At 45.4% G+C, this 25,460-nt stretch overlaps 1 protein-coding gene across 3 annotated transcripts in view; it reads right to left on the bottom strand.

The window, feature by feature from the left end:
• GRM8 (glutamate metabotropic receptor 8) overlaps positions 1-22,502 on the bottom strand; it is a 564,733-nt gene extending 542,231 nt beyond the window's left edge. Inside the window, exons 1-2 of one of the 3 annotated variants that reach the window (XM_028746786.2) lie at positions 22,115-22,502; positions 2,805-3,667 (exon numbers count right to left, since the gene is read on the bottom strand). In XM_028746786.2, coding sequence (XP_028602619.2) covers positions 2,805-3,314 — 510 coding nt within the window. In that variant the 5' untranslated portion in view covers positions 3,315-3,667; positions 22,115-22,502. Of the gene's footprint in view, positions 1-2,804; positions 3,668-21,659; positions 21,805-22,114 lie in introns of those variants that run through there. The other 2 variants (XM_028746785.2, XM_028746787.2) reach the window with 2 other exon arrangements.
• Positions 22,503-25,460: the final 2,958 nt, after the last annotated feature.

The following is a 25,460-nucleotide window of genomic DNA, read 5'->3' as shown; positions in this document are numbered from 1 at the left end:
TATAGCTTGACCATCCCTAAATGCTTAGAGCCATGTTGACAGCCAGTGTGGAGGCTCCATGAGACAACTGCGCCATCCTCCAAAAGGAGAGCTTAATTCTTGGCAACTTAAGGGAGCATTCAGCACCGTCCCCCATCTCTTGTTTGAATCTTGTGGCTGAACTGCTAGCCGAATGCTAACTCCAGTTGCCGGACATTTTCATGTACGAATGAAAAGGATAGAACTTTCACAACATTCAGTTCAGATACTTTGGAGGCTTTGCAAATGGAAGCGGTTCACACATCTGTGTTTGTGTGTGGTATGTAGGCTTCATAATAAGCATGATCATTCCCAACAGAAGATGAGAAGAGAACTGGCATAATAAGTGTCACTCCAGATAATCAGAGGCAGCATCCATGGTATGTACTGAAACCATCTAATGCACCATTATCTATTTACCATCCTGCAGGATTTAAAATTAAATGCTAGCTGCCTAATCAGTTCCAACTGAGTTTATTGATTAGGGCTCTGTCATCTGTCCACTGTGCTTGATGAGTCTAGAAGTGGCAGGTTTACCTTTCCACTGTTTATGCTCTAGGACATAATAAAGTATATGATGAAGGTAATCAATTACACGTCAACACAATTGTTGTTCTGAAGCAATCTGCTGGGACTCGTCTGGGAAAAATTATAACCTTGCGAAAATTAAGGAAGAGGCTAAGTTTCCCAGAGAAGTAATGACACTTCATTATATTTAATTTGGTTAGACATACGGATCAATATTTCCAGCATTCCAGGCATATTTGCCCATTTAAAAGATCCTCCCTGGTCCTCTTACAAGCAGATCTGTGTGTAAGACTTGGATCTGATTGTCCTATAATTGTGTTGTCAGACAGAGGTAGTCTAGAAGAACTTACAATTAAATACAGAAATAGCCTGAGCCACAACAGTGAATACACTTAAGTATTGATAGTTGCATCTACCTCAATTAAATGATCCATTAAGTTCACAGGTGCATAACCAAAGTTCTGCAAAACAAAAGTCTGCGCTAGCAATTGTTAAGCACACAATGGCTTCTGTTCTGCGCAAAGATCCCGTTCTGGATCCCCCAAGCCAAGCACAATTCAGAGCACTGTCCTTAAGCTTTAAGTGAGGAATAAGAAACCTTTTTTTTTTTTTCAGACCGAGGACCAAATTCCATCCTGGACCACCTTCCAGGGGCCACATAACAGTGGAGTACAGAGACAGAGGTAAAAATGGTTAGAGCAATGAGTGTAACTTTTATCTTTGTATATAGACTGGTTTCTATATTCACACATTCCTGCGCCCCTCTCTATCCCCCATCCAGACAAACAAGGGTTCAAGACACACTCTGGCCAGGCTGAGGAAAGTGTGTGCTCTGGGGAGAGTCCTAAAGGCCAGACAGAGAAGCGCAAATGGCCACATTTGGCCCCCTGGACCTAAGGTCCCCCAGCCCTGCTTTAAAGCAAAAATAGCTAAGGGTCTAAATGATTGCTTTTCCTCCCACACAAATCTGTCTGGGTAATAAGATCATCCTCTTAGGCCTGTCTGCAAGTCTGCATGCCATCAGGAGAAAGGTGGGTGGTGACCAGAGAGAGAGTTGATTCAGTTGTGACATCCCATCTTTGGTGTGGAATTCCCTCCCCAGGAAGGTTTCCCTGGCACCATTTCTGTTTTATTTTTATACTCAAGGGAATGCCTTTTTTTTAATGTCAAAGCCATTTAGATTTATCAGTCTGTAACAGGATTTTTTACCTAGGAATTTAATCTGCTGCGTTGAGGCATTACTTCTAACCCTATGTTGTTGTATTTTGTTATTATCCCATCTAGGCCACTCCTAAAGTTGTTTGAATGGACTTCTGCTTCAAAGGTTTCGAAATAATATTAGAACACAGTCACACACTCATGTCTAAGCAAAAACTCCACATATGACTTGTAATGTGATCTTAAACCACTGAGCCTCTTGGGCTTGTCGATCAGAAGGTCGGCAGCTCGAATCCCTGAGACAGAGTGAGCTCCCATTTCTCTGTCCCAGCTCCTGCCAACCTAGCAGTTTGAAAGCACGCCAGTGCAAGTAGATAAATAGGTACCACTGTGGCAGAAAGGTAAATGGCGTTTCCGTGCGCTCTGGTTTCCGTCACAGTGTTCTGTTGCACCAGAAGTGGTTTAGTCATGCTGGCCGCATGACCAGGAAAGCAGTCTGTGGACAAACGACGGATCCCTCAGCCTGAAAGCGAGATGAGTGCCGCAACCCCATAGTTGCCTTTGACTGGACTTAACTGTCCAGGGGTCCTTTACCTTTTTACCTTATTTGGTAATAGTAATAAATGTAGTGAAGTCTATTCATCCCCTACGCCAAGTCTACAAGCCTACACTGTCATTCAACACCCATCACTGTTCTCCATCATCTCCCCAAAGGGAGAAGATATTTGACTGTAAACTTCTCAGGGCAGGGACATTAGCATGTCCTGTGAAGTGCCATGAACATTTCTATATGGCACTTGTTGATAATAATATACAGTCTACAACAATCTTCATTTCCCCCCATTAGACCTTTCCTTTTACACACACACACACACACACACACACACACACACACACTTAAGATATGAAATATTTTCCAACACATACCACATATGTGAATGGGGTGTGTGTGCAAATTTATTCCCCCTAATATTTGAACTATGGTTTGCATTATACTGGGGAAATGTTCTTGCTGGGATACCCCAAACCACAGCTGGATTGCTTCTTACTTGCGTTCATTACATTTCGCACATTAGATGAAGAGTTAAAAGCACACCTACCTTAAAAAGTCTTAAAATATTAGCCACCATAATGGACACTGAACTTGCAGCTGCACCTATAACCCCTGTTATCTTGTCCGGCTTCGTGAAAATAGGTGGATCTCCATTAGCACACTTCACGTCGGACCCGTCTTTCTCTATCAAGGCTTGCACAAATGTTAAAGACTGCTCCAAAGCGTAGGTGTCCCTGGAGCAAGTGTCTAGTATCCGGACGCCTAAAGTGACATTGGCAAGGAGGTCAGGGTCCTTGTTGATCTGATCGATTGCATATAGCATTGCCTCGAGCCGATGGATCCCCTTTTCCTTCTTGAGCTCCCCACAAGGTACTCCTCTTTCCCCCTTTGCGTGGACAGGGAAAAGTCCCCCCAAGATGATATCTCCATCGAGTCGGATGGAGTGGGCATATTCCTGGCCGTGAGTTCCTCGCATCATCGGGAGCATCCAACACAATTTGACTGCGAGTAGGAAGAAACAGTGGCCGGAGACTAGATGCTTGTCCTCGTATACCATTTTTCCGGAAGGTGTTGTTGCAATCCAAGACCCAGGTTCTTCTCTGGCTAGAGGTGAAGGTGGACGCTTTGAAACTGCCCCTTCTGAAGGCTACCATCAGTGCCCAATGAATCAGAAGATAGGACCATGCAGTAGGTAGAAAAGGAGGACAGTAGGGCGGTAGTTGCTTCTCAACAAAAGTCCTCAAGAAGCCTTTCACAAAAGGAATCCATTGGGATGAACTTTTCCATGTGTTACCTTTGCTTGTGGAGTATTTTCAGTGATGGCAGACTGTCATTAGGGTAAAAGCATCCGATGCTGGGAGGAGATCAGCAGTTCACATCCTTCGAAGATGTCCTGAGATGGAGACACTCCTGAAATATCAGGGAAAAATATAGAAAACTGCTTAGTTCAGCTATCTTAATTTTGCTATTACACTATTATCATTTTCTGGAGCAGAGTTTATTGCTGAGGTTTTACCCTTCATTTCCTCCAGAGATATTAACTGGTTGCTCTTTGTCAATATACACACATTCCATTACTTGGAAACATTAGTTTCAGGGGGAAAACTGAAGGGGTGGCTCAAACATCTCCTCTGCGGGAAGAATTTCAAGCGCAGATGCACTTTTAGCTCACGTGTCTCAGAGGGGAATGAAGGGAAATCTGCCACTTCAGATACTACCCAGTATTGTAGAAAGATGCACAACTCATTCACAAGTCTCTTTTTGGCACAAGTCTACGATGTCCGACACTACAATTCTATGATTCCATTATTACCCCTGAGAGAGCAAGGCAACGATTACATTAGCAGAGCTGAAGCAACAGCAGAAGCTCAACCCAACAAGGTCTGAACCGACAGTTCTATTGCATTCTATTCTTTGCATTCTATTCCTTTGGGTTGCAGGTATATAAGCCTTGAAACATAGTGCTCATGCTGTTGAGATAATGCACATCCTTTATGTTTGCAAAACTGCATCAGCATAAGGGAATTTCTGCCCAATCATGTTCCTAAGGAAAAGACTGTATAATCTTATTGCTATTCCGCCGCATTGTCCTGTACTTTCATTCTTCTGCCTACATCTGTTTTTTGTGAGGCAAAAAAATGGCAAACATATCTATTTCCCAAAGCTTTCCCTGGCCTCTGACACCAGTGGAATGATGATTACTGGCTACTGTAATTGAATTCATAGTGAAATGTTTTTATTGTATATTTGATTGGGGGAGGTGTTGAAATGGTTTTGTATTTTTTGTTTTTTACTGCACACACCCTTAGTATTATTTTAATGAGAAGTGATATATTATCAGTGATGTGATATTTATTATTAGCATGGATTACAGAGCCAGTGCAGCATAATAGTTAAGTGTATAGGATGAGGACCTGGAAGACCAAAGTTCAAACTTCCACCCAGTCATAGAACTCACTGGGAGGCCTTGGGCTAGTCACTCAATCTCAGCCTGACCTACCTCACAGGGTTGCTATGAGGATAAAGTAGGAATGAGGAGAATTATGTACAGTGGTACCTCAGGTTACATACGCTTCAGGTTACATACGCTTCAGATTACACACTCCGCTAACCCAGAAATAGTGCTTCAGGTTTAGAAATTTGCTTCAGGATAAGAACAGAAATCGGGCTCCGGCGGTGTGGCAGCAGCAGGAGGCCCCATTAGCTAAAGTAGTGCTTCAGGTTAAGAACAGTTTCAGGTTAAGAACGGACCTCCGGAACGAATTAAGTACTTAACCTGAGGTACCACTGTATTCCACCTTAAGCTCCCTGGAGGAAAGATGGGAGGTATAAATGTAATAAATAAATAAATAAATGAAAATTACCCCCCACAAAAAAAGAAGAAATGAATTTCACCAGCGCTGCTCCACTGACCCAAGCTGTTTCACTCATTCAACATTCCTGCTGGGAAATTTGTAGAAACGGCGTAACTCCAGGACTTTCAACACTGCCATAAAAACAGTACTTGATCCTGTCCGTTTCTTGTCCTGCATGGCAGATTAGAGGATCAAGCGCCATAAAAGCTAAATCTTCCATCAGGTTTGGGTTTTATGTTCACAGCTGAAAACTAAAAGCTACTTTGGGATGGCTGTAAAGAATTAACTGTATATCATATGAAATTGTATTTGTAGTATAAGTGGATTGGACAAATTTCTGGAGCATAAGGCTTTCAACAGCCACCAGCTTATTTGTTCCATCTCCCCTGTCAGAGGCATTAAGCCTCCAGAGGCCATTTGCTGCAAATCACAGGGCCCACCTGACATCTTTGCTGGCCGTTGTGAGAACATGATCCTGGTCTGGCTGAGCCACTGGCTTGATCCAGTAGACTCATCTTATGTCTACCTCAAGGGTTTGGGAAGGGGGCTCACTGTGTAAAGAAACCATATTGAAACCACTGCAATATTACGGCTGCCCATGTGGACGGAAATGCAACATGGTTGAAGGAAAATGGAAGCCATCTTGTATGGAGCGTCTCCACCCCCATTATCCAGCCCGGACACTGAGGTCCAGCGCTGAGGGCCTTCTGGCGGCTCCCTCGCTGTGAGAAGTGAGGTTACAGGGAACCAGGCAGAAGGCCTTCTCAGTAGTGGCACCTGCCCTGTGGAACACCCTCCCAGAAGATGTCAAGGCAATAAACAACTATTTTACTTTTAAAAGACAACTGAAGGTGGCCCTGTTTAAGGAATTTTTAAATGTCTGATGCTGTATTGTTTTTAATATTCAGTTGGAAGCCACCCAGAGTGGCTGGGAAAACCCAGCCAGATGGGCAGGGTATAAATAAATTATTGTTGTTGTTGTTGTTGTTGTTGTTGTTGTTGTTGTTGTTATCATGGATATGGCTACTAATTATGTTACCTCTATAGGTGGTCTATAGTTCTTTGAGAGATGTCACTCTCCTCACTTTACAGATAGAGAACTTAAGGTTGTGTTCTTCCACTGCCTTAATAAGATTGAGGTTTGACCAAACTGAGGGAGGCAGTAGAAGACAGGAGTGCCTGGCGTGCTCTGGTCCATGGAGTCACGAAGAGTCGGACACGACTAAATGACTAAACAACAACTGTTTCCGGTAGGTGAGCAGCACAGACATGTGAAGAAATCATGCTATCCCATACCCTCCAATATTTCTCTGGTGAAAATAGGGAGATCCTATTCCATAGCAGCAGCAACAACAACAACAAAACAACAGCTTCTTTATTATTTGTACCCGGCCCATCTGACTGGGTTGCCCCAGCCACTCTGGGCAGCTTCCAATATATATAAAAACATAATAAAACATTAAACATAAAAGGCTTCCCTATACAGAGCTGTCCTCAGACGGCTCAGGGGTTGGATAACTTCATGCCCTCCAATATTTCTCTGATGAAAGTAGGGATGTCCTAAGGAAAGGCAGGATATTCTGGAATCAAATCAGAAACCGGAAAGGCTTCTGTAAATCTGGGACTGTCTCTGGAAAATAGGGAACTTTGGAGGGTCTGCGATCCATCTTTCCCGCATCACTTCTCATGTTCTAGCACAGGCATGTTCAAAGTCCATTTCGGGGGCCTAGTCCAGCCTGCCAATTGGTTTAATCCGGCCCTTGTGGCAGTCTATCTCCTGGGGTAAAAAAAACTCAACAACTTTAATCCTAAAAAAAGCTCAATAACTTCATTCCAACAACTTTGGTCAGCCCTCATGCATTTTTTTTATTATTATTATTCAATCTTTATTATTTTAAAAAATATACATTTATACAACACTGTCTGGTTTTGTTTGTAACAAAAAAGAAAATGATAGCAACTGAAGCAAAGATACTTTGTATACCTCACAATACACACGACACTACAATTTATGAAAAAAGGGGGGAAAGGGGGGGAAAGGGGGGGAAAGAAAAAGAAAAAAATTAAGAAGAAAAAGTAGTTGAGGTTTTAAAAAAGACTTCCAAACATTCTCATTGTATGTTATCTGTTAAATGAACTTTTACCTCACAGTTACTTATTTCTTTTCTTTTTTATCATATTTCTATGTAAATTGTCAATTACCTTTATATACTACAAGGCTCAGTCTAGGTCTGCCAGGAAATTACCCTTTATACCATGGTTCTTCAAATATTCTTTAAATATTCTCCATTCCTTGTGAACTTTTTGTTTTGTTTGGCCTCTAACTCTTCCCGTCACCTTTGCTAGCTGCAAGTATTCTACCACGAATGTTTGCCAGTCTGCAATATTAGGTGTTTTAGTATTTTCCCAATTTCTTGCCACTAAAATTTTAGTGGCTCTCATGTGTGTTCACTTCATCAAATATCAAATCTGGCCCTCTTTGAAAAAAGCTTGGGCACCCCTATTCTAGCATTGTTGCAGTGGCGTGATAAGGCGCTGTGTGGAAGCAACTGCAAGGCCTCAACTAAGGAAGGTGAATAAGCTGGATAATACAATGTTCTGGGATTTTAAAATTGGCCAGAACTTTATTGATTCCAGGTGTAGGAAGGATTTGGCTTAGGCATTAGGTGTACAGTGGTACCTCGGGTTAAGAACTTTCTGGAGGTCTGTTCTTAACCTGAAACTGTTCTTAACCTGAGGTACCACTTTAGCTAATGGGGCCTCCTGCTGCCACCGCAATATTTCTATTCTCATCCTGAAGTAAAGTTCTTAACCCGTGGTACTATTTCTGGGTTAGCGGAATCTGTAACCTGAAAAGTCTGTAACCTGAAGCGTCTGTAACCTAAGGTACCACTGTATATTCTTCTCAGCCTCCTGATGGAGGGCTGGGGCATGACAGGATCAAGCCTAGGATTAATGGGTTATCCACAACATGCAAAGTTAGCAACCAGGAGAATCCCCCAACTGCTGGCTAACTGTCCAGGGACTGGGGCCTCCTGAAATAGGTCACAACCACCGCCCACCACAAAATTGGGTAAGCAGTCCTTTTTGCAATTTAAGAACGACACCCAAATTTCAGCGCCAAAGCCCAGTTGATAGCCAAACGTAGGATGTAAATCTAAAGTATGAACCAAGCAACCAAAATGTGATTTGACTCGTTACCAAAACAATGTGATTCCATGCCCTGGCCCCACAGTTTAACCACTCACATGACCTATTTCCCAAGTTACCACCTCTTAGTGAATCCTGTTTGGGTTTCGAATATTCCACCAGTTAAAACTTAATAGGGCATAGACCTAACAGGAGAAGTATAAATGGATGAGCATTTCAAAGCTTGTGAAAATGAGTCAGGCTGAAATCTCCTGTGTTCACGGTAAAAATATCTCACTGTGATACCAAAATAAAGACTTGAAAATGAAACAGAGAGAAGCAGTGTGAACGAGAGAGTGTACCTATTAGAAGTATCAGGGATCAGGGTTGTGTGAAGCACAAGGATATATATATATATATTATTTTTAAGGATAGCACCATTCTCCCTCCTATTATTTGGCTTAGGTTAAGCCTCTGTGAGTCCAAGATTTACAGGACACCAGATACCATCAAACCGGCCTTCTTGGCACATCTCAAGGTATAAATCTGTACAGATTCTGTTCTATTCAGGTTCCTCGAGACAAGCGACTAGGACACTCTCTGCTCTTAGTTCCATATAAGTAAGTCTAAAGTAGCTTCAGTGGCTTAAATATATATCCATCTAGATTTATAGCTGTGTAACTCAGAAAGCAGAATTTGGCCCCGCTGATTATGAGTCACCCTTAACCTCAAAACACTGGACATCAGCTTTACATTTATTGGATAGTGTCTCCAGGTAGAAAACACTCCAATAAAAACAGTATCTACAGTTAACAGTAATTCCCGGGTATTAGATTATTGCATATGCTGAGTCATTGGTTCCCATTATAAATGGGATATGCCTGCTTCAGAATTTTAACGCAGCTCTTGAAGAATGGCAAAAGTAGATCTTTCTATACACATCATTTAATGCACCTCATATTTAAATGTCAAAATCTGAAATTAAAGATGCAAGAGTATAGATGATGATGATGATGATGATGATGAAGTATGTTCTGGGGTGATGCACAAGATCATGCCCCCCCAAAAGTGGGGTGAAATCATGAGAAATCACAATGCCCAAAATGGCTGCCATGCTCTTGTGAGGGGAACTGTTCTGGGACTGTTGACAGGTATGCAAGTATGCCCCAAGCAGCAAAATATGGTGCACAAATGAAAGCTCTCGTCTTATTTTTTCACTGAATGAACTTAGAAGTGACTGGAAAGAGGAACTTGGAGGAAGCAGGTTATTTTTCTAGCACGCCGAAAGCAAGACTCCTGTGACTTTGTGATGTCCCCTATTCCTTCAAGCACCCCCATTTTCTGTATGAATGTTAGAAGCCAGGTGTATGGCCCTGTATCGGCCTGAGGAGTGTAAAAACCAGCAATTTGAAGGACCTTCTACACCCCTATGAATATTAGAGCCAGGCCTTAATATTGCCTCAGAGGCCCTTGTTTGTAGGCCCTTTATCACGATCAACGAGACTGGTAGGCATTTTACACAAAACCATCTCAGTGATGATCCCATACTTGCATACCCGTCAACAGTCCCAGAAAAACCAGGACATCTTTTTTTCCCCTCACAAGACCATGGCAGCCATTTTGGACATCGTGATCTCACACGATTTTGGGCATTGTAATCTCACACAATTTCACGCCGCTTTTTTGGGGGGCATGATCTTGTACATCACCCCAAAACATGCATTTTTGGGCCAAAAGCACTTTGAGGTGAATTGTGGAGTGAAATTGTACAAGATCACACATTCAAAATGACCGCCGTGCTCTCATGAGGAAAAAACTGGAAGATGGCGTTACGGAGAATTGAGTCTCGGTTTCTGCCTCCAACATGGCGGAGGGTATGTTAACTTGTGGAACTCCCCTCTGAGGAAATGCACATTCAGCCCCTCCCTTACCAATGTTTAGATGAGCCTTGAAAACCATTTTGCCGTGCTCTGCTTTTTGTTAAAAGGCACTGTGCCAGTTCCTTTATTGTTTATACTCTTGTCCTCTCAGTTTTAAATGGTTTCAAATTGTTTTATTGGTCTTGCTGTGCTGGGCTATGGAGTGGTTTTAGACTGCTGCCTTTGGGCACAAAGCAAACCCCAACTGGGCTATGGCGGCGCCACCGCTGCTTCCACAGCCTCATCACTCACGCCAAGCCATGAAAAACAGGCTGCTCTGCTACTCCAGCTCCAGAGCTGGAAATGCAAGCAGGCCTCTATCCCACAAACACCACAACTTGCAGCTCACTGGGCCAGTTTAGGATGCAAGCGTGCTGTTCCACCTCTGCAACACCCCATATTGGGGCTTTGAGCTGCTTCCACCAGTGAGGATACTACCAATGGGAGCATCCATCCATCCGTATTTTCAACAGGTAGAGTGGCAATCTCTGCAGGACCAGAGCCTGAACAGCAACAGAGCCCAGCACATGTGAACAGAGGGAGTTGGAGAACGAGTCTCTGCTTCTTGCAAACACCCTCCAACATGCAGTATGGTGGATCAGGGTTCTTGACTGCATAATCTTAATGAGTTTGATATTTATCTATATTCAAAGCTGTATATGCGTGCTGCCGGAGGAGGACTTTGGTCTTGAAAGCCAGCACAACACAAACACACAAGCGCACGCACACCCCTGTTGCTGCTTTGCTACAACTGATTCTTTGCAACGTTAGCTTGATTGAATAGCTCCATAGGCTCCACATTTTTCTGAAAGATTACTCAGAAGTAAACCGCCTTGGTCCAGTATACCTGAAGGAGCGTCTCCACCCCCATCGTTCTACCCAGACACTGAGGTCCAGTGCTGAGGGCCTTCTGGCGGTTCCCTCACTGTGAGAAGCTAAGTTACAGGAAACCAGGCAGAGGGCCTTCTTGGTAATGCGCCCGTCCTGTGGAACACCCTCCCACCAGATGTCAAAGAGAACAACTACTACCAGCCTTTTAGAAGGCAGCCCTGTTTAGGGAAGCTTTTAATGTTTGATGCATTACTGTATTTTAATATTTTGTTGGAAGCCACCGAGACTAGCTTTGCGGTGCTGTGGTTAAGAGCGGTAGACTCGTAACCTGGTGAACTGGGTTCGCTTCCCCACTCCTCCACATGCAGCTGCTGGGTGACCTTGGGCTAGTCACACTTCTCTGAAGTCTCTCAGCCTCACTCACCTCACAGAGTGTTTGTTGTGGGGGAGGAAGGGAAAGGAGAATGGTAGCCGCTTTGAGACTCCTTCAGGTAGTGATAAAGCGGGATATCAAATCCAAACTCCTCTTCTTCTTCTCTGCAGTCAGTTTTATTTATTATTTCTCTATTCCACCTTAACATGGCTCTCCTCCTCCCCATATTTTTCCTCACAACAACCACCACCCTGCCAGGTAGGTTAGGCTGAGAGACTTGCGACTGGCCCAAGGCAACCTTGTGAGCTTGGTGGCCGAGTGAGGATTTGAACTGTGGTCTACCAGGGCCTCCTAGCCTGGCACTCTGTAACTACACTGGGGAAGCATAATAAGCTAATCTCCAGCAGCTATTTCAGGGATTCCATAATATGACATTGTTGTCATATAGCCAGGATGGCCATGTGATCAAAGCTTTTACTTATTTAATGACATAAGGGAGCTAAAGTAATTCAGAGGAATGTGATTTTCATTGCACTTGACTGTGACGTATTCCCAGAAACAATGCGTTGTAAGCAATTCATTTTCTGTTCTCCATACAGGTTTTCACCACCAGCAACAATGAATCACATGTCCCGTCTTCAACAGCAGGCAGTGAACTAACTCTTTGATGTATGAGCATCAAAATGTGTGTGTAGTACTTTATTCTGCTTGTGGGACTTCTTTATGCTTCCACACGCTATAAACGTAGGGACATTTATAGCGTGTGGAAGCATAAAGAAATCCCACAAGCAGAATAAAGTACTACATACATGTTTGATGCTTGTGCATCAAAGGGTTAGATCACTCTCCACTGCCTAAAACAAGGGGACATCTGATTCATTGCTGTTAATGGCTAAAACCTGTCTGGGAAATAGAAAATGAATTGCTTATAATGCATTATTTTTAGACTACGTCACAGTCCAATGCAATGAAAATTACATTGCACTGAATTACTTTTAGGCTCTTTATGTCATTGAATAAGTAAAAGCTTTCATTAGACTCCCTGGCTTATTCAAACCACATCACTTTTGCTCTATTGATTAATATTAAATATTACAGTAATACAAATGCAGTCGTCTGAACTCCTGCAGCTAACAGCAAAATAATTTCATAAACATTTGTTTTCATTGTTATCAATGCACTTTAGACAAATGAAAAAATATTGACCTGCTGTGCTATAAATCCAGACAGCCTCCTTTCATAGTCAGAATTCTTATTCAAAATAAAACCTCACTCCTGTAGCTATAAATCTGAATTAATCCAACTGTATTCCCAAGTTATCAGAGTTGTGTGGGTTGATTTTTTTTATGTATAGTTTCAGCCAGTGGCCACATATTAAATAAATACAGAAAGCATGCCTAGATTTGCATGTCACTTACTGAATGTGCATGATCAGAATACCTTGAGTCTACATAGTGGATCTAAATTACATTGTGTTGAATAAGCACGCAGATACACTAATGCATTTATCTTCAGCTGGTATGTTGTGACCTACAGGCAGGAAGTGTCACCTAGGCCACATTCACACTATACCTTTAAAGCTCTATGATATCCCTTTAAAAAGTCATGGTTCCTCCCTAAGAATTCTGGGAACTGTAGTTTGTTAAGGGTGCTGAGAGCTTAGGGAACTCCAAGAATTAATAGCTCTCCAAGAGGAAGCGGACTCTTCTGACAGCTCAACAGACTACAGCTCCCAGAATTCCCTGGGGGAAGAAGCTATGACTGTTTAAAGTGGTGCTTAAATTGTATGGTGCAGACATGGCCCAGGAGTGTGTTGAATCACTGGCAGACAAGCATTTTAAGTTTGTTTCAGAAAGGAGAAACAAAAGAGGAAGACTATATAAGTGGGAGGAGAAAAAGCTCACAAAGAGATGTCCTAATCCAACAGAACAGAGGAGCTCCTCCTACATAAGCAAGCTTCTGTACTAGGAACCACAAGCATAAACCAGACGCACATTCCGATGCACATGGGATCATGCATATAGCTGTGGTGTTTGCCTTGGTGCATGGCATTGCTTTCAATGAGATGTGGATTCAAATGCACAGAACCACTCTGGAGAAATCTACTCATGTGTAAATGCCGTTTTAGTAGCAATGGACAACCAGCCTAGGATATTTTAGCAGTTTGAGTGAAAGGTGGGCCTTTTCCCCAAACAGATTACAGACTGTTGCTTTAATGCTAGAAAAGCCATTGCTTTATATATGAATAAAGGAAGAAACTAAATTGTGTTCTGCTGGAAGGTAAGAACGGGTGGCTTCTGCAAATCTTGCTCTCACTGGTTACTGTGGACTGCAATCCTCATTGCAGTTCAACATCTACAAGTTGTGCTTGGTGTCAGTTGGACTTAGGCATGACTAGCGATGCGCAGGAATGGCCTCATCTTCCCATACGTGGCCAAAGTTAAGTTCATGCTCAGCATGCGATTCCATGTTGACAATAGAAAGAGTAGGGAGAAAGAAGAGGCTAATGGGACTAGTCATTATTCTTATTACAAGCTCATTACTTCTTACAGAAGTCGCCAGTGTCAGCTGTAGTGTACTTTATATTAATGAACTCTAAATAATGCATCGCAATGCTAGTTCCGTGCAAAGTACCGGGTTCATTTTGGTAAGAAGACTGCAGGGAGTTTTGTTTATAGCGACTGCACTCCGATGAATACAAATAGGGAGTGTTTGGCCCTTGCACAACTTGACTTGAGAAGACTCTGCACTCCCATATGAGGGCTGTTAAAGAGGATTTGTTTGCTCGTGCCTGTATTACTTGATCCCCCTAGGATGCTGCAAATCAAGTCTCTCCTTTGCTGGAGTTCTTGAAGGAGGGGATGGGCAGCCATCTCTCAAGGATGCTGCAGTTGCAGATCCTGAACTGAGCAGGGGTTGGACCAATGACCTCCGAGGTCCCTTCCAATTTGACAATTCTATTATTTATTAAAATTGTATAATGCCTTTCATTTGAAGATCACATGGCAGATCACAGTGTAAAAATACAGGATAAAAACACCCCAAAAAAACAACATAAAAAAACCACAACAAACCATTAGCACCCTGGGACTGGGCAACCTGGGGGGGGGGTGGATATGCTTAAGTGCTGCATATGCTTAAGACAGCCCTGTATGAGGTTGTGGCACTCACCTCGCTTTCAGGCCGAAGGAGCTGGCGTTTCTACACAGACAGCTTTCTGGGTCATGTGGCCAGCATGACTAAACCACTTCTGGTGCAACGGAACACCGTGACAGAAACCAGAGCATACAGAAATGCTGTTTACCTTCCCGCCGCAGCGGTACCTATTTATCTACTTACACTGGTGTGCTTTCGAACTGCTAGGTTGGCAGGAGCTGCGAGACAGCAACAGGAGCTCACTCCGTCATGGGGATTCAAACCACCAACCTTCTGATCAGCAAGCCCAAGAGGCTCAGTGGTTTAGACCACAGCGCCACCCGCTCTCATGGAGAGGGCACATGAAGAAGGGCCTCAGAGGATGATCACAGCGTCTGGGTCAGTTCATATGAGGAGAGGTGGTCCTTGAGGTATTATGGTCCTGAGCCATTTAAGGTTTTATAGGTGAAAAACAGCTCTTTGAATTGGGCCAGGAAACCAATTGGCAGCCTGTGGAGTTGGGTCAGGATCAATGTAATATGCTCAAACCACCTTGCCCCAGCGAGCAACCTGGCTGCCAAATTCTGCACCAGCTGAAGTTTCTGAACTGTCTTCAGAGGCTGCCCCGCGTATAATGCTTAAGCAACCAAACCCACCTTATCCAACTCCAAACAGATATGATTTCATATCTTTATTCTGTAAGGTACCTGGCACACTACTGATGCGAAATGAAAGTAAGGTGGAGACAAGAGTTACAAACCACTTCACACACATTATTTTTGATTCCGTTTCAAAGCAAGGTCAAGCCTGTTTGGGCAACACAGTTCAGTGATCCATTTTGTTTCTATACAGAATACTGAAACTGGTCGTGTTCTGACAGCTGATCTCTACTGGTTAAAAAAAAAAATAGAATATCGGGGCATTAAAACAACACCACCACCACCATTGTATTGTCATTTTAAATGAGATGCATAGAAGAGGACATAAAATGTAAATGTTTTGTTTGAAGAACGCCATTGCCCAGCACATTCTTATTTTGCTATCTCTCAGGCAAAGAGATAATGGCTTAAATGAGGAAAACATATGTAAAAATACTACAAAATCTCAATGTATCAAATGATGCAAGGAGACACAAGATTTGTCCCAGCTTGGGAGACACTGTGTGTGTGTGTGTATGTGTGTGTGTGTGTGTGTGTGTGTGTGTGAAGAAACCACATGGGGAATACTAATAGTATTCAGAATAAGAAAATAATTCAGATTACAATTGTCCAGATGAACTGAGACTTAATTCTTAAATCACACTGATCTTCCTATACAAAGAGTTATAGAAAGCCCTCTAGAAATTGGGCTGATTGCATAGATGAGACATGAAAAATGTGAATAAACACACTTTGAGGTCTTGATTATAATGTGGTGATACAGGACTTTCTTCCTAAAGATCTTGTTATATTTTATGTAAACTGCTTAGCAGTCTCAATTAAGCAGTATATAATTTTTATTAATTAATAAACAAGTACAGCCGAGCATGGTGTGCTGGAATAAGCAAATCCTGAAAAACCGGTTTAGTGGTGACCAAAAGGGTTTTTTTAAAAAAATTAAATGTTCTGGGTGATTCAAGTATAATTCCATTGCAGTTCAAAAACTTTATAAATACAGAATTGGAAGGAAAAACCTGCAATGTCTGTGTGTATTGGGGGCACAATTTTTAAAATACAAACTCTTTCCATTCCCCCTCCAGGCACATCCTGTCAACACATCGATATAGGTAGCTGAACACACTTTAGCTCAGAGCTCTAGTGCACAATCTACGCTGCAGAAAGTACTTCTCAAAGCAACACAGACAACTTTTCTGCAACAGTCACAACAGAAAGCCTTGGTGCCCAAAGGGGTGCTGTAATGCCCCACAGAAATGCGGGCTGATGTGACTAACTTAGGCTGAAGGACAAATACGCCGGTCAATCATGGACACTTAGACAACAAATCTACCCAAGCTCCTTAAATTAGTCCCCAAATACTGCTTGCTTCTGGGAGAGTATCATGGCAGTGGTAGCAGTGTTATCTGAGAGGATTCCAGTAACGCTACTCAGCCTGGATTTGCCGTCTAAATATACACAGCAAGTGGGAATGGTTGATTCCCCTTCTCCAAGCTCTGCAAAGAGAGAGATGTGAATTATTCATCCTAACTACATAGTTCACCAATATTTTACCAGCTCTGCTGCTAAAAACTTGGTGAATGCCAAACAACATGTTATATGGGTGTCTCGATAGGTGTGAGAACTCCATATTTGATCAAAGCAACGCCACTAAACACAACATAAGAACATATTGTTGCATGCCACCCCAATCTCCAAGCGTTGCAAGATACTAGGGGTTCCAGGTGTGCTTACCCAGGGTCCGTGCTCTCTTTTGGGGGAAAGGCACAGTGGGGACTGTGGTATCTTTATGATGTATAAAGATATATACACATATACAACCTGACCCTACGATGGGCTCCCAGCACTGATACTCCAAGAGGGTCTTGCTTCTCCCATAGCTGCGGCCCTGGATTCGAACAGACCTCAGCTTCCAGCTCACATGGCTTCTGTTGCTGCTACCCCTGTCCACGCCAAGCTCTTGGCTTTATCTGTAGGGCGAAGCCCCACTCACTGGGCGTCTCGTGCAGAGTTCCTTTGATCTTTGGTTGTCCTAATGGTGCATTACCCCAGGCTAAATCACAGGAGCTTTTAACACATGCTGATTCCAGGTGGGTTAGAGATGTGTCTAGTACACAGCTTAATACACATGGGTCTAGTAATTTCCTGCTGTTAACTCCCCAAGCATTTATTAAATTCTGACACTTGCTCAATCCGGAGATCATAGTGGTCTGCCACCCACAAACATAACAAGAGCTGTGCTAGATCAGGCTAAAAGCCAGACTTATCCAGCACTTTGTTCTCCCAGTGGCCAACCAGATGCCTTTGGAAAACATGCAAGAAGGAGATGAGTGCAACAGAGGATGAGGAGAGGATGCTTAACCTTTTCCACATATCTAAATTCCTTGGTCTAAATTGCTACCTGAGTGCTTTTATCCTGGCAGAGGGGGAAATGCCAACAACTCTTGAAGTGGGAAGGGGATTTTGATTAGGTAAATCATAGTACAGGGGAAAGGGTTGCTTTTGGGAGCAATGAGACACCCAATGTCATGAAAAGCTGTTTGGGGGGGGTGTTTCTAAGAAAGCTGTTCTGGACAAATGGTGGCAACAGGTTTTTGTGGACAGCAGTGGGTGTTGCTGAACGCTGCTGCTAACAGGCTGGAAAACTGTCAGCAGAAAGTGTGGGACACCTTCAGCAGTGAATGTAGCAAACCTTGCATCTCTTGGCTACATTAAGAATTTTGGCTGTTGCTACATCTAAGGAAAGTTAGTCCCTGTGATCTAATGCCTGAAATCAGCCAGGGTGTGTATTGCAGGTACAGTTAACTTACTATTACCAATCTCTCCATCTCCTTTCTTCACACTGTGCTTATAACATCACCCGCCTTATCATTATTATTTTCTGAATTACAGATCTCCAGACATTGCAGCCTTTCTTCCTGGGGAACATATTCCAGCCCCTTCTCAATCGTTTTGGGTGCCATTTACTGCCCTGTTTGAGGTGCCACATGGGAAAAGTATCCAGAGTTGTGTCCAGAAGAGACCCGTTTATTTCAGTGGCTCAGCTCTAAACCTGACCAAGTCTGAGAATTCAACTGCCGGCTAATACAGTTTCATACCTCCACACACACACCACAATAAAAGGCAAATGATAAGCTGTTGGCAAGATCCAGTCCTGGGACTAGCAGAAGGCGGGTCCCTTTATCTCACAACTTATCATTACAGGACCAGGTCTTCCTCAAAACCATCCTTCTTTATCAAGGCACATAACGATTTGCAAGGCCAAACTCTCCCTCGCTCAGCAAACTCTTTATAACTTTCCCCCAAAATGAGTAAACATGAGGAGATGCTTCCTAATGGCAAGAGTTATGTGATAGCAGGAAAGACTGACTTGGGAGGTGGTGGGCTCTGTTTTGCTGGAGATAATGAAGGAGAGATGTTAGACAGCGATAGCTCAGGGTTTCAGTAGTTGTACCCTGTATTTTAGATCCAGCACTAGGCTGGGAGCAAGACTAAATAGATGTGCTTCTCCCAAGTTCGTGGTCCTAATCAAAAACCTGGCCCCATGCTGACAGCTGAGAGTGTGATCTGGGAAGCCCCCAATTCACATATCAGCTGCCATCCATTTAGTGGGTGACTGGAGGCAAATCACGGTCTCTAAGCCCCAGCTGACAATGCATTGAGAATTTAACTATCCTACATAATTCTTGTAAGGAATGCTAAAAGCAGTGTAAATGCTAACAGCCATTCTTACCAGCATCAGTTCTAGAACATGTTTTCCATGGGGTGGGGGGACTCTTAAAATGCTTCCACAGTATTTCAAATAAGCCTATTCCAACACTATCTGGGAAAATCAGCTCCTCACTGAACACAGCTGCATTCTCTTTTTAAAATATTCTGCACTGATCCTCCGCCCCTCTGGTTTTTGTTAAATTAAAGACAGCCACATCCTGATGCCAGGAAAGGGGAGAAATCTCCCCAACGAGTTGAGAAACTGGGGTGCAGAGAGAGAGAGAGAGAGCTACAATGCTCCTCTCTGTGCTTCACTGATCCTTCAACTGCAGCATCTTCCCATCCCCGGTCTCCTTTGTGAAATGCAAGCAGACTTTCCAAATCAGCCTGGAGGAGGCATTGCTCTGGCCAACAGATTGCTGCAGCTCCAGTTTATCGGAAGTTCCTGTTCTGCATCAGTGACCCAAAATACTCCGATCGGAAGAGCGGAGAACAAACGTGAAAAACAGAGGAGGAGTTTCCTCGCGCTGGCTGTCATAAATGCATTTGTCGGAGGACCGTGAAAGAGGGGGAATGGAACAGGGCACATATCTAATCTCAGGAGGCTGGGCCTCCTTTCACCTAACGCACTGGGGATGCTGGAGATCTGTTCGTCCAAAAGTGAACATTAATGCCCTAATGCTGCCAAGGTCACTGTCTGATCAGGCTACTGCCTGTCTGGCTGCCAATTTCACCCAGGAAAAGCTGCCAAAGAGCAGCTTTCGCTGGCTCTGCCAACTCTCCATACATTTGGCTGAATCAAACCTTGCCTGCCATTGTATTCCAGCTCCCCTTCCTCTCACCTCTCAGAGTCAGTTTCATCCCAAACAATCGGCCGCACTTTCATTCCCAGCACTTATACTCATCTTCCATTCATATTTGCAGTGCAGTCTAACAGTAGCCATTCGTTGCAGGGGATCAAGGTAAGTTCCCCTGACATCTATGGGGTGCCCTTCCAAGCAAACAGCTTTAAGACTGGGAGGCCCAGAAGTTCAATCAGCAAGCAAGATTTCACCACTTTGTTCCATTAAAAAAATCACACAAAACCCTGCTGCTATCTGGATAGTAAATGCACTCAGGCGGGTGCCCTCTGTTGACGGCTGAGTTCTGTTTGGTTTTTTTTTTTTACTTTTCCCCATACAATTTCCTTCTGCACCTAAGGAATTTCAACCCTAATTGGAAGACTGCCAAGGGGAGGTGGAGTATTTTGCCGCCAAAGGGTGAGCAGCAACCCTTCCGCGATCTCTCATTGCAGCCCAGTCTTTTGTAGACTTTGAAATGTTAGAATGAAATGGCTTCATTCGTTCTCTTAAAAAAGCAGGTTCACAAGGCATGTAGCGTTCGAGTCTTCCCAAATGTCCTGTGTGTGCATATGTGCTCAGATGCAACTGCCACAGCCCTGTCTCCTTAAAAAGAAAGGAAGAACTGCAATTGCTTCCCTCTGCATAGAAATCCCTCTGTGGAAATGTAACATCCTTTTTTAGTGAGGAATTTCAACCCCCGAGCTTGCTTGTAATGGCAAATGTCAGTGTGCCGGCTCCTTACTGCTCTCCTAAATCCATAATTGCTCTTGATAGTTTGAAATGGTTATTGGGGGCATGTGTTTTCAATGTGATCCATTTACCCACTTGTCTTTAAAATACCTGCCTTAAAAATAAAAAAAGGACAGATTAGACATCTCCAAAAGGGATGAGATTCCATTAGCAGACATCTCATATTCTTTTCTATAAATAGCTTCTTTCTTTCTTTCTTTTTTGGAGAGATATCAAGAGAGCTTCCTCTTTCCCCCCTCCTCTGAAATACAAGTCTGGGGAATCAATTGGTGAGGGCTCCCAGGGGCTCCTGTCAGGTCCTGCACAATCTGACAGCTAGGATACCCCCCCCCCCGCCAGCTTACAATTTACACGAAGAGGCACACGGGTCAATCCTGAGCGATTTTACCAGCTTGAACAAGCCTCAAGGGACCTCTCCCCACCCCCCTCTCCACAGTAGGGTGGGCTTGCTGATCTCCAAGAGCCTTAAAAGCTCCACTTCCTTCCTCCGGGCGGCGGTGAGGTGGGGGGGGGGGGTGGAGGTTCAAGGAGGAAGTGGATCAAGCTGCTTAAATTTAAATCCTGAGATCAGAGGAAGAAATCGCGCTGGGAGGACTTTCGCCAAGCTCCGCTTTGCATAGCTTTCAAAGGAAAGTTCGGGGGGCAGCCCCCAAGTGCTCCCGCGCCCCCTAGGAATGGTTCATAACTCCGGATTAAACCCAGGGGAACAGGCGCGTTTAAAAAAGCAAATAAAAAAAAGTCTTCGGGACTGAAAGCCATATGCAATTTTTTTAAAAAAATCAGCAGATGGTGGTGAGGAGCCATAAATAAAAAGGGTGTCGAAACTGGGGTGTAAGCTCTGTGTGTGTGTTCGGATTTCATCCCTGCACCAGGCACAAGACGCCTGTTTGATCACTGCCCCTTCACGTTGCCAATTCCTTCCCCAGCTCCCCATCAGGTGTCTTTCCAGATCCGAAAGCTCCACCAAGTGCTACAGAAACAAACCCCGGCAGCTCCTCTGGCGAGCAAGTCGGGTTTCTCTCAACACCCCCCACCCAAAAAAACCCCCACACAACTTGCATTCACGCATCACTCTTCTTCCTGCCCCTCCTGGATTGCACCCCCTCCCATTTCCCTTGATATCATTCCTCTCATCCCCCCCCTCCCACATACACACTGCATTCAGCCTAATAAATAATAATAATAATAGTAATAATAAAGCTACCTCGATTCCCCCAATCGCTCGGCAAGACTTGCAGCTCCATCGCGCGGGGAGCGGCGGGGGTCAGTGGTGGAATTAATAGACGGCGGCGGCGCCCGGGTACGGAGAGAGGATTAGGTAATTTCAGCCCACCAACCTCTCTCTCCAAGCGACTCCCCGCCCCCTCGGCCCGCTCCCCGCCCCCCGCGGGAGATCCGGCGATCCCGGCAGGGCTGCAAAGCGCCGGGGCAGCGGTGCCAGCCTCCTCCATCGCCGCGCCCTCGAACTTCTCGAGAAGGAGCCGGAGGGAGACTCCGGGGCTTCCGGGGCGCCTCGGCCCCGGGTGGCTTTTGGCAGAGCGATCAAAGCAGCCGGGGATCCAGTCCCCTGGCTCCCAACTCCGGGTCAACTTGATGCATGCGCTCCCGTCGCGAAGTTGCAGACGGGGTGGGGTGCGGGGTCCCGGCTCGCTCACTCACCCGGGCTGGAGAGGAGCCCTCGGGGCGCCTTCTTGCGGCTCCATTTGCGCGCACGTTGCCTGGCTTTTCCGAGGAGGGGGAAGCAAAAGCGAGCGAGCGAGGAGCTGCACTTGTAGCTGTTCTTGGTGCTGAAAGAAAGGAGGAGGCAGCGATTCCCGAGCCTCTTACATGTGAATCACAAAATACTCCCACTGGCAGCAGCTATTGGTCTGTCTCTCAACTCCCCTCCTAATCCACCTCTTATCAGACGTTCAGCCTGGCCACGGGCGAAAGGAAAAGAGGTGGCGGCGGGGAGATAGTCGGGGAAGCTCCGTCGCTTTCACAACACCCCCACCTCCCCCACCGCAGCCCAGCCCAATCCCGGCCAATTCTGCTCCCCGCCTCTTCTCTCTCTCGCACACACACACACACACTCGGGGGGCAGTTTTCGAGCGCCCAAACCGAAGTCACTCCTGAAATGCCGCAGCCTTCCCAACACAACGGAAAGCTCCCAGAGCCGGTTGCATCGGCTAATCCTTCCTCTTTCTTCCGCGCTCTCTCCGCCCCCAATTTTTTTTTTTTTAATGTGGATCGGAAAGATCACAGCAGGATCTAGTCTCTCCCCCCCGCCCCCTTTCCCCTGCAAAGCTTTCCTGCGCACACGCTTTCTCTCTCCCGACCCCCCCCCTGTCCCCCCCCCCTTAATCTGGCACCACAAACGCTCAGGACAAGAACTGTTTCCACCAGGTTTTATTGGAAAGGAAGAGCCAGTTTAGGGCTCGGTTGCGGAGGTGGGGGCTAATCAGGAATGTGTGGGTATGAACTGCGGCTTCTCTTGAATGAAGGCGAGTCAGTCAAGGGAAGCGGGGCGGGAGGAGAAAGCGAGCCTCCCTTTCCCCGATTTGTGTGTCTATGTGTGAGCGCGCCCGCGAGTACACTCATTAAGCGACGCGCGTCGCTAGCGCTCCAGGCGTCACGCCGCGCCCAGGTCTTAAGCAGCCCCTTCTAGAACTCGCTCGGGGCTCTTGCGACGGGGGAAGCCCGACGGCGGACGCAGGCTGCCCATCAAACTTTGCAAGGCCTCCTCTTCGCTGCCTGGAGTTGCCTCCGGCTGGCTGTCCAACCGTCCGAGGAAGGGGCGCTAGTCTCCCAACGCCGCGCGTCGGAGCCTTCTGCTCCGATGGCGCCCCCTCTCGTCGGAGGAAAGCCGCCGGGTCGCTTCTTCCTCCTGAATCGGATGTATCCCTCTCTGATCTCTCCGGAAAGCGGCCCTAGAGGGAATCCGCCGCCGCGTCCGTTTCCCATGGTTCCCGATGCGCTGCGCTTCCTTCGCCCCCTTCTGGGTGCATTGCTGCCTTGGTGAACAGGTTCCATCTGCAGGCATCTGCTTGCAACTGCAGGCTCGCCCAGGTTGCCCGGGCAGGATTTTTTTTCCCCCGCACCACTCTCTCGCTTCGGGTGACAGGATGAGTCACCGACGACGTCGCCCTGTCGCAACTAGAGCGGCGACGAAAGCGGGAGGGAGCGAGAGAAGACGGAGAGGGCGAAGGAGGCGCCCTGCGTTGGAGACTGGAGAGGAAAGGAGAAGGACGCGGCAGGTGCGGCGAGGTAGGAAGGAGCGTGGCCGGAGTCTGGACCGTCCAGGGTTACGGGGACCTCGCGGAACAGCTGGAGAGGGGAGTCCAGAACCTGCCACTCGCAGCTTTTATTACGCGGGGCAGCGATCAATCGGTTGGGCGAATTGATTTTAAAGCTGTGGATTAAAAGTCCCTCCTCCCCTCACGTCGCTCAGTGGTTATTTTCTGCACAAATGCTTGCCAAACCCACAAGTTTACAGCAGCCACCTTCAAAGAGGCATTCCTCGCACCTCCGCCCCGAATTCCTCTGGTAAGAAGCTACCTTCTGGGGCTCATCCTCGAAAAACAGAGAAAGGTTCTCCCCACCCCACCCCCAAAGAACTATTGTTTTGTTTTCAGCTGCGCGTTTCTGCAGATTTGGGCTGCGTAGCCACACGATACTTTTCCAGAATCAATGGAGACCGCGTTGTCGATACATGATCTACAATCAGCGTTTCCTGAAGTTGGGTCTCCGGCCGTTTTGGGGACTCCAACTCCCATCATCCCTAGCCAGCAGGACCAGTAACCAGGGACGGTGGGAGTTGTAGTCCCAATTAGCTGGAGACCCAAGTTTGGAAAACACTGGTTTTTCCAAATCTACTGTATATATGATTTGCCCCTGAAAAGTGCTGCTTGTGAAAGTGGTTTCGCTCTGAAGATGAAAGCTTATCGCGGGTCGATTCTGCATGGCCCCGCAGTGTGTTCATTTGAAAACGGTTGAAAACTCAGGACCAAACCTGAGTTCAAACTCACGTCAGACAAAAACCCACTCTTGACTCCCCCCTTCCGCCGCTAAGTTATGTTCATGTTAGCAACTGAATTTAGAAGTGGGCAGGCAGAGAGAAGCCTTTTCGCTGCTGCTATTACAGATGGGTAGCCGTGTTGGTCTGCCATAGTCAAAACAAAAAAAATTCCTTCCAGTAGCACCTTAAAGACCAACTAAGTTAGTTCTTGGTATGAGCTTTCGTGTGCATGCACACTTCTTCAGATACACTGAAACAGAAGTTGCCAGATCCTTCTATATAGTGAGAAGGTGGGGAGGGGTATTACTCAGAGGAGGGTGGGGATGGGTGATTGGCAGATAGCTGTGATGAGCCTGTTGACGACTATTAACGACTGCAGTAGGTCTTACAGGAAAAAGCAAGGGGTGAGAAGGTGAAAAATGGCTTTGTCATGTATAGTGAGATAAGAATCCAATGTCTTTATTCAGGCCAGGTGTCTCCATGGTTTTAAGTTTGGTAATGATTTGCAATTCAGACTGGAAAGAGAAGCTGCTGAATTGCAAATCATTACCAAACTTAAAACCATGGAGACACCTGGCCTGAATAAAGACATTGGATTCTTATCTCACTATACATGACAAAGCCATTTTTCACCTTCTCACCCCTTGCTTTTTCCTGTAAGACCTACTGCAGTCGTTAATAGTCGTCAACAGGCTCATCACAGCTATCTGCCAATCACCCATCCCCACCCTCCTCTGAGTAATACCCCTCCCCACCTTCTCACTATATAGAAGGATCTGGCAACTTCTGTTTCAGTGTATCTGAAGAAGTGTGCATGCACACGAAAGCTCATACCAAGAACTAACTTAGTTGGTCTTTAAGGTGCTACTGGAAGGAATTTTTTTTGTTTTGGCTGCTGCTATTGTTAAGCAATTGGGGGGGGGGGTGTCAGTCAGCTGTTAAACAATGCTTGCTGATCCCTCAGAAGTCTGCCAAGAGATCTATCTGCGCCTACTATAGTATACACAA

The sequence above is a fragment of the Podarcis muralis genome, chromosome 10 (genome assembly GCF_964188315.1).
Source record: "Podarcis muralis chromosome 10, rPodMur119.hap1.1, whole genome shotgun sequence".
Lineage (NCBI taxonomy): Eukaryota > Metazoa > Chordata > Lepidosauria > Squamata > Lacertidae > Podarcis > Podarcis muralis.
This window is presented reverse-complemented; position numbering and strand designations above follow the sequence as displayed.